Below are 21,095 nucleotides of genomic sequence, written 5' to 3' on the forward strand. Positions count from 1 at the left end.
ACAACGCCCAGAAAAGTGGTCTCCAGGGAAGGAGATAAACACTTTTCTTCGCATTCAGCCTCAACCCCAACTTCCTGATATGCGCGAGGACGACATCTCGATGTCGAACCGCCATCTGCTCCGTAAAGTACGGGGAGATAGCTAGACCGAACGGAAGAACCCTATACTGGAATGCCTTGCCCCCGAAGGCAAACCTCAGGAACTTCCTGTGTTGTGGAAGTATGGAAATGTGGAAGTAAGCGTCCTTTAGATCTATCGTGACAAACCAGCCCTCGGACCTGATTTGTGACACGACCTGCTTGATAGTGAGCATCTTGAATTGAGCTTCCCTACCGAGCGATTTTATAGGCGCAAATCTAAAATTGGACGCAACCCCCCATCCTACTTTGGAACGATGAAATATCGGCTGTAATAACCTAGCTCCAAACTGGGAGGAGGAACCCGTTCTATAGCCCCCTTTTGAAGGACCGTTTTCACCTCTTGTTCCATTACCAGAGCCTGCTCGGGGCCCACACTATGGGCAGAACCCCTCTGAGTTTCGGTTTCCTAAATTGGATCGCATAACCTCTTACTACTGTCTCCAGGACCCACTGAGATATTCTTGGAAGGCTTTTCCACTCTGCCAAACAAATTCTACTAAGGGTACCAGTCTCTCGAGACTGGTCTCTGGTGTAATTTGAGCAGCAAACACAGCGCCCTGTAACGGCGCACCGGCAGGGAACAACTGGTTTGACCGCTCTGAGACCCTCCTCAGAGGGAGCGAGCGTCCCTCGGGAAAGCACTCGCTGGGACCGTCTACGCCCCGGCATGAAGGCGGGGTTGGCAGAACGGGCCCCTGAGGGCGACGAGGAAGAATGGGCACCGTAAAAAGAGGTGAACACCTTTCTCCCTCGATGGGGACCACCCTCAGTGTCAGAGGCGGCGAGCGTCCCTCGGGAAAGCGCTCGCCGGGACCGTCTGCGCCCCGGCATGAAGGCGGGGTTGGCAGAACGGGCCCCCTGAGGGCACCGAGGAAGAATGGGCACCGTAAAAAGAGGTGAACACCTTTCTCCCTCGATGGGAACCACCCTCACTTTTTTTTTTTTTTTCAGAGGAGGAGGCGAGCGTCCCTCGGGAAAGCGCTCGCCGGGACCGTCTGCGCCCCGGCATGAAGGCGGGGTTGGCAGAACGGCCCCCTGAGGGCACCGTAAAAAGAGGTGAACACCTTTCTCCCTCGGTGGAGACCGCCCTCAGCATAACCAATATAACTGGCCTCAAAACAGTTCTATTGCTTTTTATATATATATATATATATATATATATATATATATATATATATATTATATTATATTATATTATATTTATTTTACAAAAAGCTTTGGCTGAGAGTGCCGCGTCTGGTCCCACTGTCCAGCAGGAGGAGCGCGAGACGCGATACTCTGCTTTGCTGCGCCTATGCGATGAGCTCGTGGACGGCCGGGGCTGCTCCCGCCCAGCAGCCCCGTGGACGTGAACTTTTAATGGAAGAAACCTTTTAAAAGCTGCTGCCTGCTTATTTTCTTCCTGAACTTATCAATGACAGTATTAACTAAGTCACCGAATAACCCAGCAGGGGAGAGAGGATCATCTAAAAGAAAGCTTTCTCTTTCTGTTTCATGTTGGAAAAAATCATTTTACCACAAATCGGCAGCCTGACGCAGTTCTCGAACCACATCAGTACTGCCTCCTCACTCACGCTCACGTCCTTTAGCAAATCAGCCTGGTATATGCCTGCAATATAGACATTGTATGCAGACACGACGCAGCCTGACCTGCCGCCAAATACACTTTACAAAGCCGAAATATTTCATAATGGCTTGGAAGGTAATGCCGGTGCTTTAAATGACAATGCAGCCTCGGAAGAGAGATAGCTCACAAGCGTCTCTTCTACCCGCGGCAAAGCGCCGTCTTTTCTTTTCAAAACCCTAGCCCCCGCTAAATCTGAATATGTGAATGATTGGGGGCTAAAATTATATCAGAAGCCTGCTTCTTCCATAATCTCGACACCTCAGTCTGGAGATCATGAAAAAAAACGGCAAGCACCGGCATGGAGGTTGCACACGGGAAGGGAGAAATCTTTCATCTAACTTAGATTTAATAACAGACTCCTGCCTATAGCCACTGGCCACTCAGTGCTTAGTTCTGATACAGCTCGAGTGAGAACCTCCATGAGCTCTTCGCTTTCGGGAGTGTTAGGTGGCGAGTCCTCCACATCTCCCTCAATACTGCTATTTTTATCTCCTAGTTTTTATAACAAACGTTAGATAGTTGCAGTACTGGTGCCTCAGCCCGGGCGGAAGAAACCGCAGAGCGTGCTTCCAAACCGGGCTGAGACACTGGATCTAACAGGTAAAGGCAGAGATAAGGCAGAGCCCGTCTCTAACCCCGCTGAAAGATCCATTTGCGATCCCCACGATAAGCGTCGCCGCTCAGCCTCGGCAGAAGCGGGACTCGAACCGCGGGGAGCGCGCACCGAGCACTCTCCTCAAAGAGCGCCCGGCGGGAGCGGAGCGTCCATTACAGACGCTCGCAATGCTCGCAGCCAGCCCCCTCGAGAGCTGACTGGGCATGCTGCACTCCCAAACAAACAACACAAAGAACGTGTGTATCCCTGCCCGTTAGGTAGCGCGAGCAGGGAGGAACACACTTCTTAAATGCCGTTCGCTCGCCATAGTCTCTCATACAAAATTGTTTGTGTGGTGTAAATGTGATAACTCCTGCCTAGCAAATACTAAAGACAGACACAGTGTTTACATTCAGACAGATTCACATATAGCGCAACTGAAGGCACAGAAGCTGATGCGCTTGTGTTTTTGGGGTGCTTTATAGTTTCCTGGTCGATGACGTCACCCGCCTATGACGTTCCGTCTCTCCATTGGGCTGATTCCATACGTGCTTCATGACGCACAACGCAGGGGCGTTCCCACAGCGTTTGACGCAGCTCGAAGTTCCCTTGAAAGGGAAATAGTATTACAAATTATATAATTATTTGATGAAAAGAAAGATCAAAAGCATTTCTTTGAAATACTAGAAATCTTTTGTAACATTTTAAATGTGTTTACAGTCACTTTTGATCTATTTATTGTGTCCTCTAAAAGTGTTTATTTTTCTTACTTACCCTAAACTTTTGAATGGTAGTGCATCACGGTATCCACAAAAAATATTAAGCACCAAAAACTGCTTTCAACACTGATAATAATGTTTCTTGAGCACCAAATCAGCATATTAGAATGATTTTTGAAGTATGATGTGAGACTAATTAGAACCATAATAAAAACCACAATTAAGCACCAATAACAACAGATTATAACTGATTATAACAAATCAGTATATGAGAATGATTTCTGAAGGATCATGCAGCACTGAAGACTGGAGTAATGCTGCTGGAAATTCATCACAGGAATAAATTACATTTTAAAATATATTAAAATAGACAGTTCAACAGTTTAAATCGTACAGTATATACACATATTTAAGATTGGCAAAATCTATTATATTAAAATTTCAATATACATTGTTCTAAAGGGGGCATCTTAGTTATATTTTCTATGGAATGACAACATATTCTTTTAAAATCGTTCCCTGCTTGCAGTCCCCCCAGCAGCATGTATTCGATGACTCCGTGCTGATCATTTGGCTATAATGGCATTTTAAGTCTTTTTAATGTGGTGTCTAGCACATTAAGGTGACCAATCAGCTTTAGGTAATCTGTGCTCTTCCTGGAGACACCAGCCAGCAGCTGAAGCTAGGAGGGGGCTGTCTCATTGTGACACCTGGAAAAGCATATCCAAAAAAAAAAAAAAAAATGAGACACGTGTGATTTCTGTCATCCTCCATTTCAGAGAGATGTCCTCTATCTCTCTGTTTCCTTCTATAAGCTACTAACATTTAGGTTTGGGACTCTGCAAACTTATAATACCTCTACCGCACATCTGTTTCTCACATGGGAGCTTCAGCGCCTGTCTCTCACTCGGAGAGTTTGTCGGTAATCCCCATGAGTAAAGTTCAGAGTGAGCTGACAGCACTAAAAAATAGATAAATAAGGATTTTCATTTTTCACCCTGTAATGGAAAATTGCACATAACATTTCTCACTCAGCATTTATCCTAATAGCGGCTGCAAATCCATAGCCCCTAATTTCACAAAATCACTTCAGTGCAGAGAAAAGAGGTAGGAAACACAGTTTGTTAAACATTTTCTTACTCTTGTTTCCCCTCTTGTTTTTTTTTCCACTCATGCCAGAGAAATCGATATAAAACATTTTAAATACACTTTACATAACAGGTTCTATAAGATTGATTTTTTTGGGGGGAAAATAACTGTCAAATTTCACTCACCGATCTCTTGCTGATTCTAAAGTAAGAGAGTCGACAAAAGGTATAAGTAGAGCAAATTCAACCAAACAGAGCGACAACAAACCTCAGTCACAAGTGAACTCAGAAACTTCTATCAGTCAGTGGAGAAAGTGAGTAATGTCTTGCATTAAGTTTGTTGTTTATTCTTGGCCGGAAGCAGTGAAATAACCCTATTAAATCCAGTAGTCGCCCTGCCATTAATCTCAATGCAGCTGACTAGTTCCTCAAAGCTAATGGGGTTTAGAATTTGCATCAAGCAAGTTTACCCACAAAGCTTTGCCTAAGAGGATTTTAGTCCATACAGTGGGCTTATTGTCACACTTGTTCATGGACGCGGATTAAATATACTAGGACTAGTGCACTATGAAAACTCCAAGTGCGGATGCACAAGCTGCCTTTCATTTCTGATGGCTGCTACTGGCTATAACAAGTAGAAAATGACCTTCCCTAATGAATGTGATGGTGGTTGTGGGGCGGTTAAAGATCAGGGGGCCGGTTGCAATGAACCCCTTAAGCTAAGAAAATCTTATTTAAAACTATAGGTGAAATTATCACTATGGGTTTTCTTAACTTAAGGGGCTCTATCTTGCACCCGGCGCAAATGACTTAATACACTGACTGATGTATCATTCCTATTTTGCACCCGCGCAAAGTCGGCGTACAAGGTAGGACGTAGCGTAGGAACCGTCGTGACATAGACGTTGTTTTGCTCTGCTCTCTGGCTGCGCAGGCGCGTTCGTTCTACGTCACGACGGTTCCTACGCTACGTCCTACCTCGTACGCCGACTTCCATCACCCGTGAACGCGCGTCGATCGTTGCTGGAAGTCAGATATTTTAATTTATAAAGTTTTAAATATGTATATTTTTACGACAAAACCGCACGGATTACCCTCAGAAGGCCTTCGTTTATCCCCCTGGAGCCGGATTGATTACTTTTGTGAAGGATGTATGCACATTTTGGGACTTGAAGGAGGTGGACCCCATTGCTTCACATTATATCCACTGAAGGGTTTAAAGGCCCGTTCACACCAAGCACGATAACTATAAAGATAACGATAAAGATAACTATGCGTCCACACCAACGACTGATAATGGTCTTTTTATTCTAAGCACGTGCGCGCCCGCGCTGCGGTTTCAAAGTAGACCTTTAAATTAGAATGGATTCTGATTGGCTGTCAGTGTTTTATCGTTCGACAGCTGGAAAAAAATCGTTCTGAAAGTGATCCCAACGATATCGTTCCTCATATCTTTATCGTTATAGTTGTGGTGTGAACTCTGTTATTCTTTAATATGGAGAACGATTTTTAGAATTATATCTTTATCGTTATCTTTATAGTTATCGTGCTTGGTGTGAACGGGCCTTAAGACATTTTCTAAAATAACTGAAAATGTGTTCGTCTGAAACAAGATTGACATATGCATCTCGAACGGCTTGAGGGTGAGTAATGCATGTGTTAAATATCATTTTTGGCCGAACTATCCCTTTAAAGGGAATGTGAGATGACGCTCTGATTGGTTTATTTCACGTTACGCCCAAACCACACCTATGAATAATGAAGCTACTTCAGACCAACCCCTTTTAGATCCAGGCGCAAGAGGCGTTTATCCCGCCGGGAAAATAGCAATAGCGCCGGGATCCGCCCACAAAGTTACTTGCGCTTTGCCACTTGCGTTTCAAATCGTTAAAATAGGGCCCATGGAGTTTGTTGCAACTGGCTGCAGGCTAATCGAGTTGCTGAGTTCTCTATTGCCATTCTACCCTCGAAGAAAACATTCAACCCCAAGCTGTTCTGATGGTACCTTCCTTCAGCAAGTGTACTAGGTTGCTTTGGACAAAATAAACAACAAAAATGTTTTACTTTATGGTAACACTTTATTTTACATTGTCCTTGTTACATATGTTACATGTACTTACCATAGTAATAACAGTAAATTATTAGGTCCCTATAATTTCCGCGATCACGGAATGGCGGACGGAATTGCGGAATTGGCAAATTAACGCGGAATCTAGTGTTAACGCGGAATTTCGTGGCATTTTACATATTTGGTTTGAAATTCTGTTTTTGTGTGGGAGAAGAACGTATGTCTGGTGAAAATGCAGACCGGGGGAAGCAAATCTGGGCGACACAACCCCTCCCGTCATTTCAGCTCCAATGACGGCATCAAAACAATGAAAGCATGGCGAAGCGGCTCTCCACGGCTCTGCTTTCGTCGACGAAAAAGTTAAGAAACTCGACGTTATAAGCCCTCAGTACCGAGCAGAGCAGTTCGCACGTGACTTTTATGCAGTGTTTCCCACACATAGACTAATTTGCGGCCACAAAATCAACTCCGGCCGCCACATATTGCGTTTCGTTAATTTTTTTTTAACGCCATTTAAAACACGCAGCGTATTCTTTCAGTTGTATTTCCTTTCCCCGCTCTCCCTCCGTCTCTCTATCACTCACGCGTCTCTCTCACATACGCACACACACACACACACACACACACACACACACACAACTCCGTGCACACCACGTCTGTCTATGAGGCGCCGGACTGGATAAAAGTGAAGCGAACTCCGCGAGCGACACTGGGCGAGAGAGAGACAGAGTGTGACTTTTTTAAACCTTATATAAACTAATATAATTTATTTTACTGGACAGTTTAAAGCTCATAACCATATTTTGTTGTTACTTGAAGAGTCCTGTGTTATGTTGCATCATGCAGTATTTGTCCTGAAAAGGCTACTGAGTAAATGTCTGTTGCCTCAATAAATTTAAGATCATTCCTATTTTATTTTTATACATTTTAATCATTAACTTTAAAAGCACAATCTTTTTACGACCAAAATAACAGTAAAGAGTAAAAAGAAAAATGAATTCCCCAAAAAAAAAACGGAAAAAAAAACGGAATTTGGGAAAAAATAAAACGGATTTCATAGGGCCCTAAATTATGCATAATTACATGCAACTAACCCTCAACCAAACCCTAATCCTATAGTAAGTACATGTAGTTCATTAATATTACTCAGAACATAAATATATAATTACACTGTTACAATGACTAGTAATTGCAATAACTGGGTAATAACTAGGTACTAACAATGAACCCCTAAACCTACTGTAACTTAACCCATGTAGTTACCTAATATTACCCAGTACTTTCTTAGGCAAGTACACTGTAAGTACACACAAGTGCACATACTGTAAAATGTTAAAAATACGCAAAAAAAATTACTAAAACTTTAATTGGTATAATGTAAATATAAAATATAAAATCTATTTAAAATATCAATAAAAAATATAAAAGTATCTCAATGATACTAAAATAACATGACTCAAATAAAATAATAGCATCATGTACTTGCATGCATTAATTTATTAAAGAAATTCTGCAACATTGCAACAGCTAAAACCTTGTGCTAATTTGCACAGTGCAATTCTCAATCTTGCATGTCAGTTTCAAGTTTTTTTTTCATTTGACAGTAGTAATAGTAAAGTATTTAGCTTCTGATAAACATCTCCAATGCATTTAATACTATATTAAATATTATAACTAATACTCTAATAACTAATATTAAACGCATTAATGAACAATGTATATTATATGATTGATGACATGACATGTATGGAAATATGTTAAGTTCACTGTTAGAGGCTCTGATGTTTAGTACTCTAGGCACCCTTAAATATTGTCTCGCTCTCTCTGTGCCTCTCTCGGATTTCTTTCTTTTCATCTTTGCAATGTCTCATCACGGTGAATACCAGCTCAGTGTTGTCAACTTAGCTTTTTCATTTGAATAAGCCTCTTTCTGCAGGAACCTGTCTGCTCTGTTTCACTGAGGCTAAATCAGCTTTAGCAGCTAAATATAAAAATGTTTCCTGAGCATTAATTCTTTAATATTTATCAGCGAAAAAAGGTGCTTGAAATTCTGCTTCAGCCCCGCTAGCAGTTCAGAGAGAATGACAAGCTGCACATAAGCTTCGATGCCTCGGTTGATCCTAAAAACTCAAACTGGAGTTGGATGTGTGTAGCATGACTTGTGCTAGTACACTTCAATGTTATTATAAAAAAAAAAAAAAAAAAAAAAAAAAAAAACTCTCCTGAAAACATGAAAAGTAAAAATACAATGAAGAAAGAAGAAGGAAAAAAAAAAAAACTAACCAAGAAGGGGGAAAAGATAACATTACCAAAAACTAGCTGAGAGCAGCTTGTTCAGTGTCAGATAAAAAAAAAAGAAAAACATACTGAACAAAAAGTGAAACCACAGGCAACTTTGGGGTTGAACTAGCTACACACTGAATGATGTTTTCCACTAAAATGGTTCAGAGGGATCTAAAAAACTTAAAATATATATTTCCAGGCCTTGACATTAACTTTTTTGCTCACCAGCCTGTGGCTAGTGGTTTTCCTAGTAGTTACTAGCCACTCAGCATTTTCATTGGCCACAATTTAGACATCGATACCATGGGGGAAAACTGCCATGTAGATCTTTTTAACATTATCTCATAATTTGGCAGCAGGTATATTAGGCTGCTGTCACTTTAAGACGGATCCATTATACTGTTACACATGCATTTTCTTTCTTAATCTCAACTGTTTACGTTCACTTAAAACATAATTGACGGTGAATACCCACAAAGACTGGCGTTTTGACATTATTCTGTGTGTATTTGACTGTTTAAGCGAAATAAGCAGTGGAAAATAACTCAATTTAGTTCTGAGAGGTGGTGTGAGCACAAAATCTGTTGGAATGAGTAAAATTATGCGCAATACGCACAATCCCATGCCAAAATTCAAGCCCTGTAAAACCAACCGTATTCACCCGGAGCAAATGAGGGGAGGAAGGTTTGTGTGTCAACTCGCTGTCGGAGAGATGAGAGAGCGAGAAAAAGTGCAGCTGGTTCTGCAAAAAATGAGTATGGTACTCGGAAGCGTTATCGATAGCCCATGTATTGACACGTATCGAAAAATCAATATTTTTGACAACACTACATTGCACTCAGTTTATTATTTCAGGTGCCTTTTCAAAAGACTATTGAAAAATGTATATATATACAATTCAACCCGCCAAAGTGGCAAGTATCTGATTTACACGCCACTGCTGAAATCCACACACATTTGGCATATATATATATATATATACACTCACCGGCCACTTTATTAGGTACACCTGTCCAACTGCTCGTTAACACTTAATTTCTAAGCAGCCAATCACATGGCGGCAACTCAGTGCATTTAGGCATGTAGACATGGTCAAGACAATCTCCTGCAGTTCAAACCGAGCATCAGTATGGGGAAGAAAGGTGATTTGAGTGACTTTGAACGTGGCATGATTGTTGGTGCCAGAAGGGTTGGTCTGAGTATTTCAGAAACTGCTAATCTACTGGGATTTTCACGCACAACCATCTCTAGGGTTTACAGAGAATGGTCCGAAAAAGAAAAAACATCCAGTGAGCGGCAGTTCTGTGGGCGGAAATGCCTTGTTGATGCCAGAGGTCAGAGGAGAATGGCCAGACTGGTTCGAGCTGATAGAAGGGCAACAGTGACTGAAATAACCACTCGTTACAACCGAGGTATGCAGCAAAGCATTTGTGAAGCCACAACACGCACAACCTTGAGGCGGATGGGCTACAACAGCAGAAGACTCCACCGGGTACCACTCATCTCCACTACAAATAGGAAAAAGAGGCTACAATTTGCAAGAGCTCACCAAAATTGGAAAGTTGAAGACTGGAAAAATGTTGCCTGGTCTGATGAGTCTCGATTTCTGTTGAGACATTCAGATGTTAGAGTCAGAATTTGGCGTAAACAGAATGAGAACATGGAACCATCATGCCTTGTTACCACTGTGCAGGCTGGTGGTGGTGGTGTAATGGTGTGGGGGATGTTTTCCTGGCACACTTTAGGCCCCTTAGTGCCAATTGGGCATCGTTTAAATGCCACGGCCTACCTGAGCATTGTTTCTGACCATGTCCATCCCTTTATGGCCACCATGTACCCATCCTCTGATGGCTACTTCCACCATGTCACAAAGCTCTAATCATTTCAAATTGGTTTCTTGAACATGACAATGAGTTCACTGTACTAAAATGGCCTCCACAGTCACCAGATCTCAACCCAATAGAGCATCTTTGGGATGTGGTGGAACGGGAGATTCGCATCATGGATGTGCAGCCGACAAATCTGCGGCAACTGTGTGATGCCATCATGTCAATATGGACCAAACTCCCTGAGGAATGCTTCCAGCACCTTGTTGAATCTATGCCACGAAGAATTGAGGCAGTTCTGAAGGCAAAAGGGGGTCCAACCCGTTACTAGCATGGGGTACCTAATAAAGTGGCCGGTGAGTGTATATATATATATATATGACCCTCTCGGAAAGCTTCACCAAGCCAGGTTCACAAGCTATACCTTCTTCCTCTGAAACAGTCAACAATTGCAAAAGCAACACACTAAGCCAGGAGCAGCAGTGATGGAAGAGAGACATTAAAGGCTTCTAAGGATAAGCAGAGGTAAATTCTGCCCTCCTCCCCCTGCCCTTCCCAGCATGCCTGTGGTGGGTGGGTTGGGTCTGTTATGTCCCTTCTTGCCTGGCAGCACGGTTTGACTGCAGCCCACACTGCTGCTTCAGTGGAGGGTATGGTGTCTGCCCACACGGGCGCAGGTCTGCCCACTAATCCTGCGCTCAGCGGTCAGTCTCAAACATGATAAGGGTCAAACAGAGATTTGGCCCGGCCGTGCAGTTCTGTGCCGGGGAGAAACGGGGAAGTGTGCTGGCTTTGCGCCCTTTCTGTCACATTCAAAAAGAGTCAGACTACGTGAGGTTGGACACAGACTGTTGTTTTTATGTGGGCTGCATGTGTGAACATTCGAAAAACACAAACAAGCAAAATTGGGTGATACAGAGATGAATGAAAGTGCCTTGTAATAGAACGGGAGTCCTTTTTGTACTATGAAAAATGTTGTATAATAAAAAGCTCTTGGAAAAATATCAGCTTTTTTATAAGCTTTGAATTCTTTGTTTACACTGTGCATATATTTGGTGCTTATTTTGTCTGCAATTAATCTGCATCATCAACTAAATGCTCTGTTTCTATGGCAGCAATGTACTTCCGAGAAGCAATCTCTTCACAGATATTAATTCTCTTCAGCGGATCTGGGAACACTTTTCCTAGAAGTTCAAAACAAGTCAGTGAAGAGCTTGTGGGATGGCCCCGTTGTGTAATGATAGAGGTATCTGAGGCCAATTCATAATTCAATTCAGGTTCCTTTTTACACAGTGTTGAGTGATTTGCGAGTGTGTCACAAAAATCTTTATACAACAGCACGGCCAAACCTAGACTTTTACCTTAAAAAAGAAAATTGTCTATAACTGTACAATCTTAAAAAGACATGTCATATTTGTAATGTAGAATGTATATTTACATGTTCTTTCATACTTACACATTCACAGAATCCTGTAAATAAAGACATGATGTGACAGAAATCATCATAAAAGACCTCCAAATGTGCCATAAGTGATATTACAATGTGCAGACTCTTGTTGTTATTTATATAAATACAAGGAAGTCAATTTGAAGAAGGCAAATATGTATCTTGCAATAGTGTTCTGACATTTAATCTAGAGCGAAATATACTAGCAATAAAACTGTAAGCAACACAATGGGATTAAGCTCCAGTTTTATTTCAAGTCTAGTCAGATTTAGCTATATTTTGCTGTGCCAAATGTGCCCACAAAGATAGAAAACCCTTTGAAAAACCTACATTGAGATCTCCATGAGGAAAACAGCTTCAGAAATGCAATTGGTTTAGTAAAATAAGGAATATGGTTGTGTTCGAAATCGCCCCCTATAACCTCATTTACTATTCCCTACATTAGTCTACTAATATAGTTTACTTGAAGGAGTGAATGAAAACGAGTGAGTGAATTCGGACACTGAGTGCGCCGGAAGGGCTGCCGCTTTTGTATAGTTTGTGCTTGCTGTTTAATAATCATTTAAAACTTAGCAAACTGGCAGCTCCAGTAGAAATGAGAAGATTGATCTTGAAACCTGTCATGGAAACTATGAACCTCAATTAAACAATTTAATAATCAATAAAAAAGGTATTTCTACCTGTATGATATACGATATGATTACTGTGTCATTATATCCACGCTTTGTCTGACAGCATAAATTACATGCAGTGAACATTACAAGTATGGATTCTGAAGTTTAAGCATTTTGTTTAAAAATGTAAGTTTAAATGTACTCAAATTTACAGTACCATTAGTAAGATTTTTTTTTAATGTTTTTGAAAGTGTCTTATCACCAAGGCTGCATGTCATTTACCAAAAATACAATAATAAAACAGTACTATTAATAGTAATAGTAAAACAATAATATTGTAAAATATTATTACAATTTAAAATGATTTTCTATTTATACGGTATATACACTCACCGGCCACTTTATTAGGTACACCTGTCCAACTGCTCGTTAACACTTAATTTCTAAGCAGCCAATCACATGGCGGCAACTCAGTGCATTTAGGCATGTAGACATGGTCAAGACAATCTCCTGCAGTTCAAACCGAGCATCAGTATGGGGAAGAAAGGTGATTTGAGTGACTTTGAACGTGGCATGATTGTTGGTGCCAGAAGGGCTGGTCTGAGTATTTCAGAAACTGCTAATCTACTGGGATTTTCACGCACAACCATCTCTAGGGTTTACAGAGAATGGTCCGAAAAAGAAAAAACATCCAGTGAGCGGCAGTTCTGTGGGCGGAAATGCCTTGTTGATGCCAGAGGTCAGAGGAGAATGGCCAGACTGGTTCGAGCTGATAGAAGGGCAACAGTGACTGAAATAACCACTCGTTACAACCGAGGTATGCAGCAAAGCATTTGTGAAGCCACAACACGCACAACCTTGAGGCGGATGGGCTACAACAGCAGAAGACTCCACCGGGTACCACTCATCTCCACTACAAATAGGAAAAAGAGGCTACAATTTGCAAGAGCTCACCAAAATTGAACAGTTGAAGACTGGAAAAATGTTGCCTGGTCTGATGAGTCTCGATTTCTGTTGAGACATTCAGATGTTAGAGTCAGAATTTGGCGTAAACAGAATGAGAACATGGAACCATCATGCCTTGTTACCACTGTGCAGGCTGGTGGTGGTGGTGTAATGGTGTGGGGGATGTTTTCCTGGCACACTTTAGGCCCCTTAGTGCCAATTGGGCATCGTTTAAATGCCACGGCCTACCTGAGCATTGTTTCTGACCATGTCCATCCCTTTATGGCCACCATGTACCCATCCTCTGATGGCTACTTCCACCATGTCACAAAGCTCTAATCATTTCAAATTGGTTTCTTGAACATGACAATGAGTTCACTGTACTAAAATGGCCTCCACAGTCACCAGATCTCAACCCAATAGAGCATCTTTGGGATGTGGTGGAACGGGAGATTCGCATCATGGATGTGCAGCCGACAGATCTGCGGCAACTGTGTGATGCCATCATGTCAATATGGACCAAACTCCCTGAGGAATGCTTCCAGCACCTTGTTGAATCTATGCCACGAAGAATTGAGGCAGTTCTGAAGGCAAAATGGGGTCCAACCCGTTACTAGCATGGGGTACCTAATAAAGTGGCCGGTGAGTGTATATATATATATATATATATATATATATTTTTAAAAGTCATTTATTTCTGTGATGCAAAGCTGAATTTTTAGTATCATTACTCCAGTGTTCAGTGTCACATGATCCCTCAGAAATCATTTGGATATTCTAATAGGCTGATTTGGTGTTTAAATAAGTAACGTAACCTATTATTATCATCAACGTGCTGCTCAATTTTTTTATTTTTTTATAAATACAATTTTTTTTTTCTTGTAACAAAGTAGCAGTCCTTTGACTAATTTAATGCATCCTTGCAGATAAAAACTTTTTAAAAGTAGAGTAGGACTTCAGCTACCAAGTATGTGGCTTTATGCGAATTGGATAACCATCATACCACAAATTGTGGCATGATGAATGAACAGCTCTATAATATCTATAAGAAATGCTTCACAGAATATAAAAAAAACCTGACAACTAATACCAGAATAAAATAGGTACATTTGAAAAACATGAAAACCACATTTCTTCCCTCAGCCACCAGCATAACAACAAATGTGCCAATTCACTAAACGAAATCGAAATTTCACCCACCAAAAATAACATTCTATCTAGACATTTGCTGACATGAGATAAGAGGTGATGCTCTTCAGGGGTCCAGACACCATGGGGTCGGAAAATGCTTTAAGATTCTCACGTCCCTTGTCAAACCGGCTGACAGATGGGGATTTAAATGCTTCTATAAGATAATGCATAACAGTCACAACATTAAAACGCAGTAATAGTCTGTTGTCTGCTGTTGAGGGTTCATTTTAAGCAATTGGTAACTAAATGAGTTGGGGCCGCTCTCAAATTGATCTCAATTTCAACAGCTCAGAGTTGACAGGACGGCTGTAGTTAGTTCATGGCGCTGACATGCATATTGAAAGATCCCTTTCACCCAAATGAGTCTGTAAACAAGATGTGAGGGCAGCACTGGCAACACAACTCGCAGGAATAAGTGTCAAGGAGCAGTTATTGCATTATTTAGAGCACTATAAAGTGCAGGGCTATTGATTTGAGAGGCAAAGCAGCTCTCTGGTTATTTCTGTCATTGCTGAATCATTAAACTGATATATAATGCACTGCGCTCTTCCCTCTGCCACCCTGTCTGTTTCCAACAACATCAGTCCAACAAATTTCCGATAATCCTGTGCTCCTTTTTATTCCTTTGCTTTTGTGAAGGTTCTCACTTATTAACCCCTCAGATTTGTCACTTCTAACTTTTTCTAAGCATCTAAGGCCATGTGAACACCTGGGGCCCTATTTTAACGATCTGAAACGCAAGTATCAAGCGCGAAGCGCAAGTAACTTTGTGGGCGGGTCTTGGGCGCTGTTGCTATTTTACCGGCGGGATAAATGACTCTTGCGCCCGATGCAAGTTTAAAAGGGGTTGGTCTGAAATAGCTTCATTATTCATAGGTGTGGTTTGGGCGTAACGTGAAATAAACCAATCAGAGCGCCATCCAACATACCCTTTAAGAGCAGGTGCGCATGTTGCATGGCGGATTGTTATTATTATGGCGGATTTACCAGGCGCGCGCCAGGAGCGGTTCACAGCCGAGGAGGCAGACGTTCTTGTCAGGGCAGTGAAAGACAGAGAAGTGACGTTGTATGGGGATGGGAGATTTTTTTTTTCCTGGTTCTTGACGGACAAACAAATTTGTCAGATGTCCTTATATACATATGTGTATATAAGGGCAAACAGGTCTGATCCGTCATTACTACAATTAGCCTGAAAAATTTGGGTAAATGTGTAAGCTAGATTTAGGCCTACATTCTTTTACATCTTCATGGACACCACAATGATTTCCCTCATGTGTTAATATTTTTCCTTGTTATAATGTATGATTTGCAAAAATAAAAACTGCTGCATCTGTGTTGATGAGAGAATCAAAGTGTATGCGCGTTGTGCACCCGCTACATTATGGCCAAGCATGCACGCTTAAAATAGCATTAAGAACAACGCGCAACGCGCCACTGACTTTAGACTAGGTTTTTTCTGGTCAGTGGCGGAATTGTTTTCTGGAACTGCAAAATAGCACTAGGGAACATTTGCGCCGGAACACGCCTCCTCTTTGCGCTGAACCGCCCCGGGGAGCGCAAGTTCATTTCCTAGTTTACCGACGTGCGTCTGTGGAGGGAAAAGCCCGCTTTGCGCGGGTGCAAAATAGGAATGATACATGCGTCAGTGTACAAAGTCATTTGCGCCGGGTGCAAGATAGGGCCCCTGGTATTAACATAAATTTTGGGTAATTAGATCACAAAATCATATTTACACCTGGCATTAACATTTATCTCACCTCATGTGAACCTTAAGAAGTTTATGCAACCGGCCACTGATTCTGTTGAGGGAACCAACTAACTAACTAACTAACTAACTAATTTAATTAATAATTAATAATAAAAAAAACACACCAGATAATTTGCATAAATAAATAACAGTTAACAGATAAATAAAGCAAAAAAATAAAATAAAAAATATGTACCTTTTAGAAAAATAAGAGAAAAATTCGATAAGTAAATAAAAAGTTCGGGGAAAAAAACAGTTAAGGGGGATCTAAGGAGTACTTTTTTAGTGTTTGGCAACCAGGGATAATTAAACGTAGAAAATGTAGAAAGAGATAATCACAAACTGTGCAGTGCATGAAAAAACAAAGTCTCACCAGAACCGAATGGCCCGTGTTTACATAGATTCAGAGCTGTTAATTCTCAATAAATCTATACAGCTTTTGGAGTCGGTTCCTAGCACACAAGCTGGCAAGTTCTCCTGAGCTTATAGTCTTTTATGGCACTATATCAAACAGTGCAGCTTTGGATGAAACCCTAAAAATTTCATAAGGACAATTTCATAAGATATAAATCCTTTTTAGTGATTTCAAATCTAGGTATGATCAAGTTGTTTTTAATAGGTGACGTTTAGGTTGTTCAAGATTTGCACATGATTATTTATTGAAAAGTGAAGAACCCTCATGCCTTCCTTGTCAACTCCATAGACCATTTCAATTTATACATATATTCCACATTTGACTGCTCAGACGGCGAGCCCACCATCTTGGAACGGACAGTGTGCCATCACTCACCGTAACACTACAAACTTTCGCAGATTCTGGTTGTGAAACCGCCAAGATTTAAATTCACAGAGAAACGGGATAACCTTTCACAGGTGAGAATGTGTTTATTTTTATTTTTTTATATGCATTAACTCAATATCACAGGGTTTTACTGTTACTTTTTAATATTTTTACTTTTACTATATTTTATTTTTACATATTAGCTAATGCCTTTGTCTTGTATTGTTTTAGTTTAGCAGAATCATCTGCTGAAGTCTATTGATATAGATATTTATACACGTGTCTAAGTCACCTTGATTTATATAGCCCTTTATACAAAGCAGATTGTTTCAAATCTATCTATCTATCTATCTATCTATCTATCTATCTATCTATCTATCTATCTATCTATCTATCTATCTATCTATCTATCTATCTATCTATCTATCTATCTATCTATCTATCTATCTATCTATATTATATGCTTAAGCTCTTTCAAGCAGGATTTTATAGTATTCATAAGCTGAAAAAAAAAATCGTTCTGTAATATTGTTCCTTTGTCATTATCATCACAGTTGTGGTGTGAACTTCCCTATCAAAATCATATTACCTATTCAAAAATGGGACCCAAGCCATACAGAAATCAATACTGTGGGTACTCTTCTGAATTGAGCCAGTCGTCAACCACCTAGCAACCTAAAAAACACACCCAGAACACCATAGCAACCACATAACATGACAGCAAAAGCACCACTTACAGTTTCTTCTAAAAAAAAAATATTTGAATTTTAAAAGACATAATAACAGCATAAATGAGTAGTAGGTCAAAACAACAGGAGTGTTGGAATACTGAAATTGCTACATCAATTAGTACTTACGAGTTCTCAATTTGTGAACAGTGCATATGGCCAAGCATGCTTGAGTTGAGTGATGTTTTTAGTGACAAAATCTCTCAACTGTTCTTATTTGCTCAAGCGCTTGGTAAAAGATGAGATCTTAGCACTAAAGTTCAAACAACTTATGCTCAGTGTTTCACTCTATTTCACAAATGCGAGTTAAGAGCTACTTAATTAAAGATGCTATCTACTTTGAGTTTCACACACGCCACATAAAAGGAGGTGTGTGCGTGTTGCCAGAGGAAAAGCGGGAGAGCGGACAGGGTACGGATCGATACGAAAGAGAGTCCAGGCTGTCACTCAGCCTCTTCTCCCCGAGGGAGGCCGTGAGAGATCGAACACACAGATAAACATATCATGGAAATGGAGTCAGTCCTCACCCAGTTTCCAACACTCTTCCTCTTCATACAGATAGATGAATGAGAAAAACCAATGAACTAATGAATGAGTCAATGAACGAATAAAAGTAGATTGTGAGGATAAATGAATAACAGAAGAGTGTAATTGTCAGTTGGCCTTTCAGAGATGAATGAGGAGGTAATCCATCTAACTGATAAAATCCCAGTCTCCTCAGAGAGGCTTGCCCATGAGTGAAATATTAGTCTGAAGTGCTTTCACGTATTGGCTTTTCGCGGTGAAAAATAGCGTCCTGATACGCCGGTTCAGGTCACACAAATGTCAAGAAACAATTAGGTAAGCAAGATTGTTTTGAAACCTTTTTTTTTTTCATGGAGATGATCGTCTTTAAAAGTTTTAAACAAGTGGCAGCTGGAGGCATTGGATATTTTACTAGTATTCAGTGATGACAACAGATTTCTAAATGACTTGCTACAGTCAAAATTAATGAGGAAATGAGGAAGCAAGTTTTTTTCTTAAATTGCTACTTTAGGCTAATATAATAAATACTATGCTATAGTCACGTCTGTTTTGTTTAATTTATGTTTTCATGTCTTTGATTTCTATAATTCTCATTGTCATGTTCCTGTTTGTCATGTAATTCCTTTATCCCATCATGTGGCCCTTTTGCTGAACGTGTCATGTTCAGATTTGTTCCTTGTTTTGTGTCACGTTTTGATTGGTTCACTGTTTGTTTAGTCGTTCATGTAGTCATTAGTCTTTGTGTATATGTAGCCCTCATGTTACCATGGTCTCTTGTCACCATTGTCTCTTGTCTAGCTTTGTTGGTTTCCTGTAACCGCTGATGGTGAGTTTTGTTTCATGCTCAAGTTTAGTTCATGGATCAAGTCAAGCCAAGTCTTTGGTCTTTGTTTACTTTGTATCTGTTCATGTTGGGATTTAATAAACACTGCACTTGGGTTCAACTCTGTTCGCCTTCAGTGGTCTTTGACTGTATGTATTATATGTTATACACACACACACACACACACACACACACACACATATATATATATATATATATATATATATATATATATATATATATAATTAATGTTTGTGCTGTCCCTATTGTATCCTCTCTCACTTTCTTTTTTTAATGGTGTTGTTTATATTACAGACTGGGCACAACAGACATTGCTTACCAGTGGTCTTGCTCTCATTTTCTGGCTGAAACTGCAATAATGATGATAAGCAAAGTAAGAAGCAGCACTCCGGCGATTAGCAGATAACACTTCCTCCTCCTTAGCTGCCTCTGTGGAAGACAGAATAAAAGAAGAAAAAAGTTTGAGATGTTATGTTCGATTAATCATAGTTCACCCAAAAATGAAATTCGTTATGATTTACTCATTTCCATGTCATTATAAACCTTTTTAACTTGCCCAGTTTAACACAAAAATAGTTTGCAGGATGTTTTCCATACGATGTGAATGGTGACCAATGACCATGCTCTATAAAGCCCTATAGACCTTATGCGCCAGAGAAACAAGTGCACAGTCATCTTTAGAATTTTGTCTTTGAACTTCAGTTTTAGCAGTAGCTCTGTATATTTCTATGGCATCGCTGTCGAAGAGTAATTAGCTGGTGAAGTGGATTTACTAGAGTTAACGAAAGTTATCACGAGCATTGTAATGTTTAAAGCAGATGTCTTAACATATGTCAGTAGACCGGGAAGATTTTAAAACGGGCAGTTCATTCATAAATACTTAAGATCGCTGTGGAAATACAAACCAGAAGACAAAAGACAACAAGCGCAGCGCTGAAAAGGGGCGGGGCTACATAAGGTCTATAGCACTATAAAAGTATTCCATTCAACAACATGCATTATATTCCAGGTCTTCTGAAGCCATGCATGCATTGCTTACAAATCTTTCCTGTTGCTTTAGCTCTCAATTCTTATTTCTACACTTGAATATGCAAATATTTACATTTATTGAGTTGTGAACTGCAGTGGAGACGTTTAGCATAGCATTTGTGTGTTTGTTTTTATAATTTTTTCGAGCTTGAAAGCCCCTGGTCACCATTCACTTTCATTACAGCATAATGCTGTGTCAGTGTTCTGCTATATTGTGCTCCACAGAAGAAAGAAATGCACACAAGTTTTAAAACAACACGAGGGTGAGTAAATTATGCAAAGATGGCATAAAAAAAACTAGACTGTAAAACAAGTTGTAAATAAAACAAAGACTACTGGAGTATGTTTTACTAGAAAATACTATTTTTTTTACAGTTTCTAAAGTTTGTCTACATCATAATTTCAAGCTGTTTTAAGTAACATGTGAAACATGTTTCTACACCATTTTATTTTCAGTGTACTCTCAAGATATAGAAAATACTCGTTAAATTAAAGCGTCTTGTGATGATGGACACAGTAACTGAAAATGCATTCAGATACCATCCAGCTACTCTTAATAGACTAATAACAACAGAAAGAAAGAAAGATTCTGTAATATCACATAGATTTGCAAAAAAAAAAAAAAAATCCATAAAATAAATTCTTTCTCAGTCGCACACCACTGTTAAAATCAATAAATCAACAGTCATTATCCAGTACAACTGGCCAGTCTAGGTACAAAAGGACCTGCATGGAATAAAAGGACAAAATTACACCATCATTTTCCAAACAGTTTCTCGCCACCGACGCAATAGCCCAATACAAAATGAAGGCGCTGCCATCAGTTGACCTCTATAGGCGCTCTCCTCAATACAGAGACATGCTTTGAAAATGATTTCTCAAAGACAGAATTGAATTG

At 40.3% G+C, this 21,095-nt stretch overlaps 1 protein-coding gene across 2 annotated transcripts in view; it reads right to left on the reverse strand.

Annotated features, from left to right (window-relative positions):
• Nucleotides 1-21,095, reverse strand: part of tsnare1 (T-SNARE Domain Containing 1) — a 273,037-nt gene that overhangs the window by 96,701 nt on the left and 155,241 nt on the right. For both annotated transcript variants that reach the window (XM_056270897.1, XM_056270896.1), the window contains exon 10: nt 19,488-19,597. In XM_056270897.1, coding sequence (XP_056126872.1) covers nt 19,502-19,597 — 96 coding nt within the window. In that variant the 3' untranslated portion in view covers nt 19,488-19,501. The remainder of the gene's footprint in view (nt 1-19,487; nt 19,598-21,095) is intronic.

This window comes from Rhinichthys klamathensis, unplaced genomic scaffold (assembly GCF_029890125.1).
Source record: "Rhinichthys klamathensis goyatoka isolate OS25496 unplaced genomic scaffold, OSU_Roscu_1.1 h1tg000309l_1, whole genome shotgun sequence".
Taxonomy (NCBI): domain Eukaryota; kingdom Metazoa; phylum Chordata; class Actinopteri; order Cypriniformes; family Leuciscidae; genus Rhinichthys; species Rhinichthys klamathensis.